The 17671-nt window shown below is 41.3% G+C and overlaps 1 protein-coding gene across 5 annotated transcripts in view; it reads right to left on the reverse strand.

The window, feature by feature from the left end:
• Nucleotides 1-17671, reverse strand: part of il1rapl2 (interleukin 1 receptor accessory protein-like 2) — a 251713-nt gene that overhangs the window by 61944 nt on the left and 172098 nt on the right. For all 5 annotated transcript variants that reach the window (XR_013285029.1, XM_077532517.1, XM_077532518.1 and 2 more), the window contains exons 5-6: nt 15039-15225; nt 14801-14954 (exon numbers count right to left, since the gene is read on the reverse strand). Coding sequence is in view for 4 of the 5 variants with exons in the window: in XM_077532517.1 (XP_077388643.1) it covers nt 14801-14954; nt 15039-15225 (341 nt within the window). In the remaining variant the exon portion in view is untranslated. The remainder of the gene's footprint in view (nt 1-14800; nt 14955-15038; nt 15226-17671) is intronic.

Raw genomic sequence — 17671 nt, forward strand, 5'->3', positions numbered from 1 at the left:
TTAATAAATAACTAATAAAAAAAAAATCAAAAATGAAAGTGGCCCTTGAAGCTTTCTATTTTTCTGTATGTGGCCCTCAGAGGAAAAAGTTTGGACACCCCTGGCCTAGAATCAACCCACCACCTAAATCGTGCACATACTCAAATTATGTTACAACAACAACAGTGATTGAGGATTCTTTAGTTGGAGAGAGGAGAATCCAACGCGCTAAATCCAGCCACACCATCTTTTATACCACTGAAGAGAGAGATACATACATAAATTCATACCATGAATAGATTATTTTGTTGTTAACATAATTCATCAGGTAGTGTGCTACACAGTTCAATTGAAAAAGTTGAGACAAAGAGCCTCTGTCTTGCGCGAGCCCGCAGAGATGGCGGAACCGGGGCAAAGGCGTGTCCCTGAGCTGAGGTTGGAGCTTGACAACCCGTCATACCCCAAAACTCTTCTCCTGTCTCCGAGTCTGGGTGAGCAGATTTACTTGGATAGCCGATCAATCAACCCATCGTATGTGAAGAACATGTCAGTTCATCCGCAGGAGAAAAGCGTCGCAAGCGGACCAAGACTTCCTCTCGGACGGGCCCGAGTGCGGAAGTCAATGCAGAATTCTGCCATTTGTCTGGTCTCCAGGACGAAAACCTCATGTGTCACGTTCCATGCCTTGTTGTTGTAATTCCAGTTTGAGCCTGAAGTGTGGTAGCAACGCCCATGAGTCTCCGCACAGGTGCTGCTCATCAGCAATTATGTCTTGTATATTCAACCAGTGCTTAGTTACACTTGTTCTATTAATAGATTATCTCATGGAGGAAGATTATTTTGGCAATTTGTGCTCTTGTTGTTTGTACAGTGTAAAGTAAAAAGTATGTGCAGCCATTGACCAATGAAAATGATGCATGCACAGTAGTTACAATTTCAATGCATGTATGTGTAGGCAGAGGTGCTTACCTGAGTATACTGTATTCTATCTAGTGTTTCTCCAATAAATAAGCATATATTAAATTGCTCGTCTGACATAAATGTGAAACCAATACGTCTTGCAAGTATATTCCATCATGGTGAAGTTTCGTTTCATGAAGCACATATAGAATTTTCCATAAATAAAATGTGTTAGCAGGCTGCTACCGCACAATTAACTGGAAATAAAACATTTACGTACATAATGGTTTTTCCATTCTTCACGTGGTCTGCGTTAAAAAGTCAATAAGATGACTGAAAGGGAAGGACTGACGAAATCAGACAAAAAAAGAAGACGGGACAAAGGCAGTGAGGGGTACTTGTAATTGTCTATAATTAATTGTCGGCTCATTATTCACATTCTTGTCTAACCTAATGTCTCACTGCATGGTCCCAGACAATAGGCATTGCGTGTGTGCGTGCGTGCGTGTGCGTGTGCATGTGTGTGCGGCGTTTGAGTGGCAAGTGTTGTAAAGGAGTAGTTAATGAAATGGGTGGTTATCAAGGCAAACAGGCTTCATTAAGTCCAGTTTAATGACCTATGTCACATTTCATCTCCTCTCTTTCTCTTATTTCCACCCCCCACCCACATTTCCCCCGCTGACTCTATTTGGTGCTTTGAGAGTAATTACACTAGCATTGCATATTAGATTATATTCAATACAGTTTCGGAAAACACACACAAAAAAAATGGAGCAAAATAAAAATGCCATAAAAATGGAGCAATCCGGGAGTGCCGAATTCACGAAAACATGCACAGATGTGGAAATCCGTCACTAAGTGCGCGGCCAACCAGATTGCGCCACGGTGCGCCGGTGTTATTTGCGCGTATGTAAGTTAGGTAATTTGCATACATTTGACGCGAAACATGCCCGCCCCAATGCAAATGAGACTCATTGATACGCAGCCTCTAATTCACTAACGCCAGCGCAAATAGCCACACAGAGTTTGCGTGACGCAAATAACGTTTTTGGAAAGCGTGTATTAACCTGACGCAACCTCGATCGCGGGATCATGACAGCAGTGCATGGCACGGTGCTGTTTGCGCAGAGGAGAGAGAAAGAGAGAGGGAGGGGTGGGGGGGGGGGATTTTTCCGTGTTAGTTTAGGACACATAACGTAACCCGGGTTGATCGGCAATGGCGGGAGGCATTTTACGATCATTTTTACATGCCAGATGCATACTGATTTATAAAATACGATCGCACCAATAATTTGTACTTTTTGAATGAATGACGTCGTTGTCGTCCTCTCTGCTTAATGGCGCTCGAAATGCTTCCTCTCGGTCCAACCTGGCTTTCTGATAATGTCATCTTTCTCGCAACTGTTACTATAACAACCATGTTGTTAGCGCAAATCCGTTGCCACGTGTGGTAAATCAGGTGCAAATTTGCTCCAAGCTGTCAGTTTTTTGGGCGTGTTTGCGCCGGTATATGATTCGAGCAATATCCGTCGTGAATAGGTGGCTAACTGGGCGCAGACTGCGGGTGCAGTTGTGGTGTAATATTTCACGCTATTAGTTGACGCAGTGCATTCTTAGTGAATATACCCCAATGTGCGATATTTGAGTGTTTTTTTTTCCCCCAAAAAAATCCTGTTTCCATTACCAGCTTGCTTTTGCGCAAAACTGAGGGTAATGTAAACGCACTTACAGTGAGCATGTTGGTGTCTCACACATGGACAACAACAATCGAACTCAAATGCGGTCTCTAAGTGCTCACTTCACGTCTGTAATCTCCCTGGCCAACTTCAGATTATCCGCCGGTGGAGGTCTGCTTGCAATTCCTTAGAAACACACCTCGTCTCATCAGTTTCTCTTTCCACCACGCCAAGGACTGTATGCGTCTCGCGTGCCGATTTGAAATATAATGAGAGGCACGCGAAGCCCGCCGCGAGCGCTCATTCATTCTTAATGGAGAGCTCAGTCACATTCTTTTGTCCGCCTCTCCTAGTCAACGGCTCATCGTCCTCACTCTCCGATGTCCGAAACCCTCCGGCGGCCAGCAAAGCCGCCATCCCCGAGGCGAGACCCGTGACCTTGGGCCGGGGGAGCAAGTGGATGGGAGCACACGACCCGGGCGCGCTCACGATAAAAAAAAAAAGAAAAAGTTTTGCAATCATTACAATGCACTATTCACTCCACTATTACAGTCAAACCTCAGTTTTCGAACGCTTCTGTTCTCAACCAAATCGGTTTTCAACCAGAATATTCGAGAATTTTACGTCGTCCAAAAATTCGGCTCTCAACCAAATTGAAAAAAAGCCGAGCGTACCTGAACGCGACTCGCTCGGGAGCCGAGCTAACTCGAATGCTTCCTCCGTAGCACATTCGTGTTCAAAGTACGTTCGGAGCAGACCTGTTCATTGTTATTTACGCAAATCTTTTTTAAAAATTTTGCATCGTGTATTAGCCCCTAATCATGGGTCCAAAGAAAGCAAATGCAAGTGGTAAAGCTGGTGAAGAAAAGAGGAAAGTAGTGCGCAGAACTATTGAATTTAAAAAAATAATTGTTTGCATTTTGTTTTTGTTTTTTTCCATCATTTTAGATAGGATATCTAAATAAAACAGTGTTCTATTTCAGTTTATGGTGTAAAATAGTAAAAAAAAATAAAAAATAAAAAAATAGACTTGGAACGGATTAAAATTATTTATATTAATTATAATGGGAAAAATTGTTTCAGATTTCGAACAAATCGCTTTTAGAACAGCCTTCTGGAACGGATTATGTTCAAAAACCGAGGTTTGACTGTACATATTTCGTAAATATGGTTCAGCGTTGTTGAAAAACATGTTGATTGTATATACTGTATTTTGATGACTTAGATGCTCACTCATCGCTGTCAGCCAATCAGATGACAGTGACGACGCGGCCCCTCTTGGCTCAAGATGACGGGCGCTTCAAAACCACCTCCGAGATGGTTCTAAAAGGCGGTTCCATTGTAACTGCTCGCCATCCCGGCAATAGAGACGCACAGACGTTCAAATTCACAGTCACGCTTTCATTGAGTGTGTACTGAATTCATACCGCCTGTGCTAAAGTCAGGCGAATGCACCACTACACCGTCAGTTACCATAGAAACGCCATTTAGCTCATTGTGAAGGATTTAGGCTTTGGGATTGAATGGTCACAGATGCTGTGGACAAAAAAAAAAAAAAAAAAAAAGTTGGAGAGATGCCCGTTTGTATCCTGACCACCCTAAGCAAGGTATCAAACTGCTCGCCGCCAATGACAGGAAGAGTTTTGATCATGGGAAGACATGATTCACCTGTGTAAATGGACAGGTATTTTTATTTATTTATTTTTTTTAAACATAAAATGAAGGAGTTTAGTCACCAGCAGAATGTACAGATCCCACAATGTCCTTAAACCGAGGTCAGACTCACACATGATTTGACTTCTGTTCTTTTCCCGGTAGTCTTTATACTGCAGTGGCACAATATCGTGTTTGCGACGGGGCGTTTTTATCGACTCCAATTTTCCATGTAGTTTTTCCACACTCACATTCACACCACCTGGAATGGCTGGCAACCAGTTCAGGGTGTACTGGCCGAAGCCAGCTGGGATAGGCTCCAGCACCCCCCGCAACCCTCGTGAGGAATAAGCGGGTCAAGAAAATGGATGGATGGACATTCACACCAGAAGGTAATTTAGACTCTTTAGTTATCTACTATCAAAATGTCCAATCAAACGTCACCCAATCAAATAATCAAATTGACTTTGTTTCATTATTAATGATTATTGTTTTATACATATTGTAGCATTCACAATAAAAATAACAGTTACAAAATGTAAATTATTCCTCAAGTTCTATTTCCTGCTTGTTTTGTGTTAATTTTTTTATTTGACATCTTGTGTCGAACCCATTTTCCAGTATTGCATTGAAAAACTTTTCCTGACTACATTAAGAAGTCAGCGCGAGGGTTGTTTCTGCTTGATCAATTATTCTATACGTGTTGTTTTGCTACCGAAAGAAGTGAACAGACAGCAAAATAATATTGCCTGAAAGACAGATACAAAAAAAAATGTTTGTTCAAGTTCACACGAGGTCGACGGCATGTTATTTTGAATATCGTTGTAGCAAACCAAGCAATCATTTGCATAATTGCCCCGATTGTTACTTGTTTTTGCTGCACTTTTGTGGTTCCCTGCTTAACGTCTTTGCAGAGGTATCGATGTGTGAGAGGCAGAAGGGTCCGTGGCAGAAGAGGGCCAAATGCAATTAACTTGACCTCTGGGATTTCTCAGTTGTTTGAGTTTGTGTGCTAAGAAGGTAAGAACAACAAAATAAATGTGTTTGCACATTCAACATCAGTGGACAAATTAATCATGTGTGAATGTGGACATAATGAACCTCTTGACGATTGTGTTTTCCAGACCAGTGGCTGAATTTTGTTAAACCAGGTTTCAAATAGTTTGAAAAAAAAAAAAAAAAAAAAATGGCCTTGACTCGCCTCCACTGAGTATGCACAAGAAACTTGTCCACATAAGAAAAATAGCAGAAGACGGTTTTTCCGTAATTTATCAGACATGAAATAATACAACATCAAAACAGTATTTAACCAATTTAGTTTCAGACGGTTATCATGAAGGATATTTTTGTGATCACTTCCAAAATAAGGGATGGGCAAACATCAATACCAGGTATCGGTAAGAAGCCAATACGAGGCCTTATTTCAAGGTATCCGTAGTTGTGGTAGTTTTATGATCAGGAATTTGAAAGTTGAAATTAGAGGAATAGAAAATTGCCATTAATTCCATGCAATTTCCAATCTAAGAATAAATATTTTGGGATATATAAATCTTTTTTATCTGTATTTTTGTTGTTGTCGAACTGGGTTTAAAAAAAAAAAAAAAAAAAAAAAAAGAAGAATTGATATTGAATTGATTTTCCTTTTTGAGCCGGATATCAATTCCTCTTAAATTCATAAGAAAATATAAAGGCATTTTTTTCCCCATATCTTACGGTTTTTGGTATCTTACGGTTTTCTTGAAATTTATTGTTCACATGAATTTAAAAGTATATTTTATATGATATTATTTTCATGACTAAATTTTGGGATGCAGTGTTCCCTTGCTATAATCGCTGTATTGCACATTTAGTTTAGTGCAATTTTGCATGCATTTTTTTTTTTTTTTACATTAATGTAGTTATTTTATAAAATTTATGAAGGTTTGAACATTGAGAATATTTAAATATGAGAGAAATGTGAGAAAATGTAAATGCCTCAATGAGAGAAGTTTGTGTGGTGAGAGGTTTTAGAGCCTTAAAACATTTATAACAAATGTACAACGTAAAGCTAACTATTTCACTTATTGCAGGTATATTTTGGAACCTAACCCAAGCGGAAAACAAGGGAACACTGTAGATATGTAGGTCTTTTTTTTATTGGGGGGGGGGGGGGTGTTATATATCAAACGTAATCGTGGTATCGGTGACTACTAGAGAGTTCAGTACTCCTACTGGTATCGGTCTAAAAAAAAAAAAAAAAAAAAAAGTCATATTGAATGTCCCTATCCAAAATACGTATCTAATTTATCATCACAGAAATGTGACAAAATTCCATTTTTTCCCCCTCAAGTTAACCTTTCCTGGAATGAGTCACATGCATGAGCGATGATAAATTTGCTGTACTGCACTTTTACTCCAAGTTTCCCAAGAAGACATTGTGAATAAAAACAGCAATTTCTCTTTCATTATGAGCCCAAAAAAAAAAAAGAGAGCACTTTTCAAAATAATCTGTCATCACCGTCGGGTCAGGAATCCATTTGGAAAAACAAAACAACCATGCCCTGAACTGAAGAATCGTGAATTAGGATGCGAGTTCTGACGACGAATGCTAAAACGGGCTTCATGCAACTTTAAAACGTCGGTGTGAAGAACCCCCTGAAGCTCTTTACTTTTAGCGTTTTTTTACTTACTGCTGACTGGATTATTCATCCAGAATTGTTCCGCGCGGCTCTTCTATAGTAGGAAGGAGCTCCTGGACATTCGGACTCAAATTCCTGACAGTTTTATTGCCGATCTCCGACTCATCCCAGAGATCTCCAGAGCACCGGAGGCTGCTCACTCTGCCCGCCCAGGCGGAAGTGCACGCAGACGGCGCCGAGAACGTAAACAAAGGCGGGGGCGGCGCGGAGGGTTACGAGCTAAGCTAAAGCTAACACCACATCGGCTCCCCCTACCTAGCATTTTCCTCGCCAATGTCCGTTCTTTGGCAAATAAAATGGATGAAATACGACTCTCCATCGCCAATAATAAACGGATTATGGACTCAAATGTTATGGTTTTTACTGAAACGTGGCTAAACAATAGCTACCCGGACAATGCTATTGAGTTAGCAGGACGTCATTTACACCGAGCTGACAGGACAATAGACGACTCCGGCAAGACCAGAGGTGGAGGTTTGTGCATTTACACTAACAAAGCTTGGTGCATGGACTCTGCCACGATCGAAAGATATTGCTCACCTAGTGTAGAGTTTTTAATGGTCAAATGTAGACCTTTTTATCTTCCTAGAGAATTCACTTCCATTATACTCACTGTAGTATATAGCCCCCCGGATGCTAATGCTAAAGTAGCTATGAAAGAACTTTATGCTGCTATTAGCAAACACCAGGCCAAACATCCCGAGGGTGCTTTCATTGTTGCTGGTGACTTTAACCACTGCAATTTGAAGACAGTCCTCCCCAAATTCCATCAACATGTCTCCTGCCATACTAGAGGGGACAAGATCTTGGATCATGTTTACTCCAATTTGGCTGGAGCATATAAAGCAACACCCCTCCCCCACATCGGGCAATCAGATCATCTCTCCCTGTTCCTCACACCTCGGTATTCACCACTCATCCAACGTGTGAAACCAATTGTAAGGACAATAAATGTATGGCCAGTTGGGACAGATGCTGTGCTCCAAGACCGATTCAAAAACACAGACTGGAATATGTTCACCAACGTAGATTTGAATCAGTACGCCTCGTCTGTACTGAACCACATCTCCACCACTGTAGACAGCGTCACCACCCAGAAACAGATTACTATGTACCCTAATCAGAAGCCTTGGATGAATAGGAATGTCCGACTCCTGCTGAAAGCTCGCAACAGCGCCTTCAGGTCAGGGGATGCACAGGCCTATAGCACAGCCAGGGCTGATCTGAAGAGGGGCATCAAGAAGGCCAAACGCCACTATAAGGAGAAGGTAGAAGAGCACTTCTCCAACTCCAATCCACGTCTCATATGGAAAGGATTACAGACGATCACAGATTACAAGACCACCAGACCTTCCCCCGCTTCCTCTGATATCTCATTTCTCAATGAGCTCAACAACTTTTATGCTCGTTTTGAGAGGAAGAACTTAACAACTGCAACCAAGGCAGATGTGACTCCGGACCACCAACCATTGACTCTCTCCTCCAACGATGTAGGAGAGATGTTGAGCAAGATTACAGTATACAAGGCTGCGGGTCCTGACGGCATTCCTGGACGAGTTCTTAGAGCGTGTTCTGGTGAGCTGGCAGGTGTACTTACAGACATATTCAACCTGTCCTTGGCTCATGCTGTGGTACCAACCTGCTTTAAATCCACCTCCATCGTACCAATACCCAAAAACTCCATCCCATCAAGCCTCAGTGACTACCGTCCGGTAGCCCTCACCCCGATCATTGCAAAGTGCTTTGAGCGGCTGGTCTTGGCACACCTCAGATCTTGTCTTCCCCCCACCTTGGATCCCCACCAATTTGCCTATCGGCAGAACAGGAGCACAGAGGATGCCGTCTCCATAGCGCTGCACTCTGTTCTCTCACATTTGGATAATAGAAACACCTACGCTAGAATGCTGTTCATAGACTTCAGTTCTGCATTCAATACAGTCAGCCCCTCAAAACTCATTGCAAAACTTATGGATCTAGGCATCAGTCCCCTCATGTGCAACTGGTTACTGGATTTCCTGACTAGCCGGCCTCAACATGTCCGACTAGATAATTATTGTTCATCTACCATCACTATAAATACCGGCGTGCCACAAGGCTGTGTGTTGAGTCCCTTCCTTTATTCTCTTTACACCCACGACTGCAGACCTTTCAGTGGTTCCAATACCATTATTAAGTTTGCAGATGACACCACGGTGATTGGCCTCATCAAAGACAACGATGAGGCTGCCTACAGGGAGGAGGTGGATCATCTGGCTGAGTGGTGCGACTCCAACGACTTGCTGCTCAACACTGAGAAGACCAAGGAGCTAATTGTGGACTTCAGGAGGAATGCAGCCCCACATACACCCATCCACATTAAAGGGATGGTGGTGGAGCGTGTGAACAACTTCAAGTTCCTGGGAATCCACATCTCTGAGGATCTCACATGGACAACTAGCTGCTCCAAGCTGGTTAAAAAGGCTCACCAACGGCTCTTCTTCCTCAGGGCTCTGAGAAAGAACCATCTGTCCTCACATCTTCTGGTGAACTTCTACCGCTGCACTATTGAGAGTATTTTGACCAATTGCATCACAGTTTGGTATGGAAACTGCTCAGCTATGGACCGGAAGGCTTTGCAGAGGGTGGTGAAAGCCGCCCAGCGCATCGCCGGTGCACCACTCACCTCTGTTGAGGACATCTATATGAGGCGGTGCCTGAAGAGGGCGAAGAAAATCACGAAAGACTCCAGTCATCCAGCACATGGACACTTTACCCTCATGCCCTCTGGAAGGCGTTACAGGAGCCTCCGGACTAAGACCACTAGATATCAGAATAGCTACTTCCCTACTGTTGTTAGACTCCTGAACACTGTCTCCTGATCATAATTGCACTACTGTAAATAAATATCTGTAAATACTGTAGAGACAGTCATATACAATTATTTAGCTGTTTATCAATATTATATACATATTCATTTCCTGCCATAATGTGTACATACTAAATCGATCTTATTTTTAAAATATATAATTTACTCTTGCTAAAGGACTTCTGGATGGATGCAAACGGCATTTCGTTGTTCTGAACTTGTGACAGTGCAATGACAATAAAGTTGAATTCTATTCTATTCTATTCTATTTTAAATGAGCTTCAATAACATCCCAAACAACGGCGGAATATTCTCTTCTTTGTGTCGTTTTGTCTCTTGCCCCGCCTTCGAGTTAGTCTGCGCGCGTGCGTGCGCGCGTTCTTGCGAGCAAGCGAGCGAGACGGACCTCGAGAGTCGTAATCTCATTTGCGATCCTCCCGTCTTTGGAGAACAGAAACAATTTCACAATGAATTAAGGAGGTGAGTCTCCAACTGGGTCACGGGCCAACCAAACGCGCGCGTTCGCGTACGCGCGCGTTTGCATAGCGCGTCCAATTGCAAAAAAATTGTCAAGTGAGAGCGGAAAAGTCGGCAGCAAGACTGGCAAAAGTGAAAGACAGGAAATAGAAATCAGAGTGAAGAAGAATAAGTGGGGAGAGTTGCAAAAAAAGAGGGATGAAAAACGTAAACAATGAAGGGACAAATAAGGGATTGTCAGATGAGAACCTGTTGTGGATCGAGTAATCTGGATTAGAACGACATGTATGCGTTTGGAATGTAGCAATATGCTCAGAATATTTCAATTAGGTTTTTAGAAGATTTTGCACTGTGCTGTAATCCTCCATCTGTCTGTGGCCTATATCAATAGATGCAAACCCTTACTTGCTTCAACAAAGGCACTTCCAGCAGCATTAAACTTGCTGTATACTTCGCCCAATGTGCATTTTACTTCCAGACAGGTTCTGAAAAATGCATGAGACTTTTTGTTTGTTTGTTGTGTGTGTGATTTTAAATGAGTTGTTGAGAGCAAGTGCAGGGAAAAAAAAGAGGAATAGAACATTTGAGTTCATGGAGAAAATGCCCTGCGGTAAGTCTGGGATGTAAAGGATGATGAGATTTCGTAATTATGGTCCACATATGTGAAAAGTGACTCATATTTAGAGGATTGGATTTAGAGGATTGCGTTTGGACAAAGTGGTACAGCGGCCCACCTTGATCCATCAGTGTTAAGCTTTACCAAAAAAAAAAAAAAAAAAGGATTTGAAGTGAAAGTCAGAAAGTGACTTTGGTCATTCAGTCATCATGTGAGTCATTATGTTCACAAAAGTCAAGATGTGAATGGAAGCCCTGCCAAAGGGAATTGAAGTGCAAACGTTCAATCGGGCCTCATACTTCAGTCCTGAGCGAAGGGAACGCTGATTGATGCGTGCGCAGGTAGAATTGTCTTTGAGACCACTTGAGTGACTGCAAAATAGGTCCTAAGTTATTAATGGTGTGAGAACGGCATATGGAATATGACTAAATGGGGACATATTATGGACAATGGATTTTTATTTTTTTTTTAAAGGTTTGTATTCAAATAGTCTCTGAAGTTTCTAACTACACGTGTGATTAATTAAGACAGGTAAACCCTTGGTTGTCTATTAGAGAAAACCCTCCAGTTGAAAACCAGGATCTCCGCCATGGGAGACCGGGAACAGGCTCCCAACTCAGTTGAGGGCCACCCAGAGTCTGGACTCTTTTAAATCAGGCCTGAAAATCTTTTTATTTAGAAAGGCCTATGATATTTCATTGAGAATCGGATTTTATTCTATTTCCTCTTTTCTTTTTATGTTATTTTATATTCTGTAGCACTTTGAGATCATGCTGACGAAAAGTGCATTACAAATAGAATTTATTATTATTATTATTATTATTATTATTATTATTGTTGCATACGGGTGGTCGAGTGGTTAGCACATCCGCCTCCCAGTTCTGAGGACCCCGGTTCGAGTCCAATATGTATTGATGTATCTCTTTATTTACTACTTCTTATTTATTTACTTATGTAAAATGTATTTACTTGTAAAAAAAAAAAAAAAAAAAAAAAAAAAACTTACAGCAACGCCTGTTCTTAAAGCGCTTTATAAATAAAGTTGAGTTGAGTTGAGTCCCGAGGTGTGCTTGTGAGTGTGGATGGTTGTTCGTCTCTGTGTGCCCTGCGATTGGCTGGCAACCAGTCCAGGGTGTCCCCCTGCCTACTGCCCAAAAGCCAGCTGAGATAGGCGCCAGCACCCGCCGCGAACCCTTGTGAGGAATAAGCAGTCAAGAAAATGGATGGATTATTGCATATTTCAGAAATGTGTCTCAAAGCGAGTCATTCTGAGGCAAATGCTAGGTGATAATGGGGTTGAAATATTTGGTCATTAACTCATTACCATGAACTACTGTACCTTTTTTTTTTTTTGTCATGCATGCATCTGGTCATTTTTGTTTGTTAAACAATCAAGGTTTGAACTGGATCCCTCCAGTTGAAAAATGTACACAGTGACCACAACACAACACAACACAACACAACACAGGCAGGCTTGTTAGTGCCAAAAGGCACATCCACTGCACTAGTGTTAGTAACAGTACCTCACTTCAGCAAATGTATCAACTCCCTTGATAGGGTTCCCATCCAAGTCTCAACAAACTGGGCTCACCACCAATGACCTCCCAACGCAAGCCATCCCGATTCAGAATTCACATGCTGAGGACTGCGAGTACAATCGTGCACTCAAACATACTCAGTGTTGACAACTCGAGTGACAAATGATTACAGTATAGACATTTGGAAAATACTATTTTGAATTGTACATAACTACACTAGTACATTACAGAGCTTTTGAAGTTCCACGTTGTGTATTTTCTGGAATCCGTAAAATCAACATATAAACACTGCTGCAAACACATTAGCCCACTTCCTTGAGGCACAGCTGCTAATTAAAAGCTGAACAGGGATGAAGCAAATCAGGGGCGCGTTACGTCTGGATGCACAACTTTGGAACTAATTCCAGCGCAGCGTTCCAGCTAAAGCAGGGAATCGACATCATAGCCACCAGCTGATCGGCAAGGCGGCGACTGGGTCTTTTCTTCTATTTAATATCGAAAGCGCAGTGATTTAAAAAGCTGCTGCCAAAAGACCGACGACCAAGTAAAGGATCAAGGATAAAGATTGTTTAGTCGCGCTACAACACTGGCAGATGTCTTCGAGGCGGATTCATTCAAGTACAACATCATCGGAGAGTACCAAGATGAAATGTTGCCATTATAATGACTAAGACACGGTACACGTCTTTGGCAGCTAACTTGGAAGATTTGTGATGTGCTAAGAAATGTATGTACACTCTCACACTTTTGTTTTGTTGTTCTCCCACAGGCCACTATCACAGACTGCGTACTAGCTACATGTATAAAGTTATGATAGCTCCTGTAGTGATCACATGACCATCATGAGTCAATAATATTTTTTAGTATTGCACATTTTCAAATACTCCAATTCGTGCAATTGTTATTTTGTATTTGTATATCATGAGCGGAGGAGCGTCAATGGAGATCTACTGCATGCAAATGTTGAATAAAGTTCTTTGTGAACACGCTCTCAAAATACAAAATGAAAGTCACAGACAGACTTCACATATTGTAACACCAAGCAATAGAAAAACCATTACGTTAACTGCATAGTTTAATTTAGCAAGCGGCTCTCTTTTATTGCAGTGTTGCTCCGGTAACATCTTCCAGCCTTTGGCTCTCGTGTGTCAGCGATGCCGTTACGATGATTAATGGCTCCAAGTTGGAGCATGTCCATTAATTAGTTGTCAGCGACAAACTTTGACATCTGCCATTTCCTCGTTTTCCGCAGGCTCTGATCAAAGTGTTCGATTGTGCGAGTTGAAAGATACCAAAACCATGATTAAGATAATCAATTCCCTAAAGACTTCACTTTAAAATGAAAGCCACTGCATGTGTAATAGTCTTCCACAAAGTCACGTAGTCCAGTCACCATCTTTCCTGTGTGGGTTTATAGCAGACAGATGAGGTTCCACTATGTCACGTTACCCATAAAACAAAGGCAAGGTTCTGTTTTAAGCTACATGCTCTTTAGTTGCTCAAAAGCACCATATTCAAATTGCACACACCAAAACAAAACACCAGCAGACATGCACTCAATCACAGGAACTGCAATCCTTATCCCTTCACAGACGCACTTACACCAAACACTAAAGTGCAGATGGAAGTCAAATGTGACTGCCAACTTCAGGCTTAAGTCAACAGCCAATGAAGCTTGAAACTATGTATGTTTTCTTCAGGAATTTGACAAAGGCACTAAATAGAACATGACTTGAGCCCGTGATGTACAAAAAGTATTTCATCATTTACAAAGAATATTTTCAGAGGGCTTTAGATAATGATAATATTTACTGAGTGTTTGCATCTTTCCAATGGAGATGAAGACCATGACGACTTTCTCTGCCAGATGCAAGGTCGCTCTTCTCCAAAATGATCCCTATTTTTAAACCCGATTCACACCGACTGCGGGAAGGACGCGGTGCGTTTTCCGTACCGCTTCCGCAAGGACTGCGATTCACAACGCATGCGTTGCGTGTCCGGAAATCTGCACCCACAAAATCACGTGGGGTTCACGCTGGAGAATTGAGTTCACGTGATAACAACCGTGTATATAGAATCCTATTTAGTAAACAATAGCCACGCTTGCCTGTTGTCACATCGATATGCTTTTTGGACATTATTTCTGGGACTTCTACCAAGGGTAAGTACATTTGGTGTTTAAATAGTGTTATTTTGTCACGCTTAGTTAATTTTTCGTCTTAAATGTTCGACTCATGTGATGCTATGTAGCTAGCTAGCTAGCTAGCTTCCCTCCCCACAAAAAAATGTTTGCAAACGGTTTTATTTTGAAATATACCGGATTTACCTTGATGCCCTTGGACTTGGTGTCATATCTTGATGCGAAACCTGAATATCTTCAGCACACAACAAAAACAATGGCGCCAACCTTGCCTACCCGTGAACGATATGTGTCCTACCTGTGACTTTGAGCTGTGTTGTCCTCCGCACCAGTCTGGATCCATACTGCAACTCACAGGTGTAATTCCCCCCGTCCTCCTCCTCCACCTCGGGGATCCAGATGTGCGTATTGTTGACGATAATTGAACTTCTCCATTCAACCCGCTCGCACTCCTGACGGGGGCACACATCCAACTGGTCAAACGGCAAAAGGAAAGGTTGAGTTGCTCTCATCTCAGGTGCGGTGGTATGACATACCTTGTACCAGGCCATTTGAGGTTGTTTGTATGGAGCCAAATAGTCATCGATGTCACGACATGTGATCATTTTACTGTGGGTGATCTCGGCTTTCTCCAGATAGCGGATGTTGCTGCTGAAGCATTTTCCTTCATCACTCTCCTCCACGGTCATGGACATAGACACCTTCATGCAGTATGTAGCGTTCCTAAAAAAAAAAACACAACGCAAATCAAAATGGCTGACAAATCGCGCACACTCACGGAAAAAGACCGTTATGGTGGAATATGTGGGGTCAACCCTGGGCTGGTTTTCCTTCAATTGCAATTCCGTAGTCAGGTGGGAGAGGTCGGATCAGATTGGTGCAGCGGGAGCTGATCCGATCTACATTCCTAAACTCACTTTTGGGCCACGATCAAAAGAACAACATCACGCATACAAGCAAGAATGGTAGACGCTTGAAATTGACATTAGAAAGCAACTCGTGTCCTTGGGTTATAAAATATACGTAAATAGTGCAAACTCAAACTACGTTCTGTACGACGCAATGATGCAACACAGTGTTGGATGTCAAAATATCTCAAGGTAATTGTTTTCGTGTGTGTGTGTGTGTCCGCGTTGTGCCAAGTTCACCTCCAGACACAAAAGACCTCATTGATCTCTGTTATTCTCACTTCACGCACACACACACAAGGATTTTTCCAGTCAGCGACCTAAACAGGACCACTGAGCATTAAAAAGGGCGAATGAAAAGCCTTTCATCCGTCTATCCCTCCGTTTGTCTGCTCTTCATCAATCCATCTCTCGCCTGCAGCGTCTTGTTTTCTCCTCCAGTGATTCACTTACCTTTTCGAGCATGCTCCTCTGATTTTGCCTGTCTGTTTTTGAGAACACTATCGATATTTGTTGACCTCTGTGCGGTTTTAATGGCAAAATGTTTTTTTTTTTTTTAATGTACCATGCTGTATAGAGTATTTGAAAATAGCGCACAAACTGACTTTGAACGCTATGACCCATCCTCAGACTTGCCAAACTGTTTTTTTTTTTAAATCACATCTTCTTGTGAATAGCTTCAGATGGATCATTTAATTTCACACCGTAAGTGTAAATGTAAATTCAAAGAAAAAAAAAAAAATAATCTGATCCTCCCTCGCACTGAAAAAGGACATTTATTTAACAAGATTATTCACACTTCACATATATACGCATCTTGAAGCTTTGATGGTGTTTGCTTGTATATGTATTTTTATGATACACGATGAGTAAAAGAAGCACTAAAAATCTCTTTCATTGAAATGATTGCGTTCTGATGGTGTTTCACGGTCTTCCCTTCTCCGCTCATCTAAACCGAACAATGTTTTGTTATCAAACAGTGACGACATCCTCTAGATAATAAGGTTCATTTACATTTGTATGGGCATTTTGTAAAAAGTAGTTAAACCTTGAAGCATGTTGTTGCATGCTGTGCATCCTTTCTGAATTGAAATCGTGCCTCTATGTGGGTGTGTATTTCTAACGTGGTGCAAATTGCAGTTACAGTATTTAAACTTTGTGTGGATTTAAGCAACCCCAGTTTAAAAAAAATAAAATAAAAAATATGATGGAATTGCTTCCATTTTACATACTTGGTCTTTATTTTTTTTTAATTTAAGTTTATGTTAAAAACAAAAAAACAAAAGCAGCAACTTGAAACTCAATTAACAGCAAGGAATATGCAGTTTCAAACATGTCAACAGGAAAAAAAAAAAATGCAGTAAATACTAGATTTGAGATGATTATTTTGACAAATATATCCCCCAAAAAAATATTTGTTGATATATTATAATTAAAAAATGAGTCAACACTACACATATTAAAGTGAAGAGAACATTCTACAATTGTATACAGGGCTTGCCCACCGACTACACAACATGACGACATTTGTCAACTCGGATTCGGATGGATGGGTGAGAAACTTCCTGATTTGATTTAGGGCTGAAACACAATTATTTTGCAAATTGACTAGTAACTGATTAATTTTGTGAAGAGCCGACTAATCGGATCATACAGTATATAGTAAAAATAAACTGAAGGTGATTCTCTAGCCTTTAACATTTTTAGCTGTTAAATGTTGAGTGGACTTAAAAATTGAGCCATTAGCAAGTGACCTGGAATAACCTTTCATAGGTAAGAATATTTTTGGTCTATTTGATCAAAAATGTTATATTAGCATCTGCTTTGATGTTGATCAACAAAGAAAAGTCAATCTCTTGAAAATAAGTTGTGAAGACTTTATTTCAATTTACATGCATTGGCTTTGATGGGAACGTTGCCCCCACCAATGTGGCCGCCAGCTAAGCACGTCCCTAACTAACTAACCAAAGCAATTCCACACAGTTACTTATATTGAGTATGTCATAATGATGTATCACATACTTCACTTTTCACAATTTCAGGCAGAGGTTCTTTTCTCACTTGATGTCATGTTGACACGTTGAAGATCCAAAACAGTTTTTTTTTTATTTATTTTTTATTGTCTACTTGGGCACATGTCCATGTAGGCGCACGCATGCTCTTACCAGCATACACTTTTCTAATAACCATATTTACTCCACTTTATAAAATTGGCAAGGAATAGCCAAGATGGATACTTTCGGCTTCTCTGCACCTCTTCA

Source organism: Festucalex cinctus, chromosome 9, assembly GCF_051991245.1.
Source record: "Festucalex cinctus isolate MCC-2025b chromosome 9, RoL_Fcin_1.0, whole genome shotgun sequence".
Taxonomy (NCBI): Eukaryota; Metazoa; Chordata; class Actinopteri; order Syngnathiformes; family Syngnathidae; genus Festucalex; species Festucalex cinctus.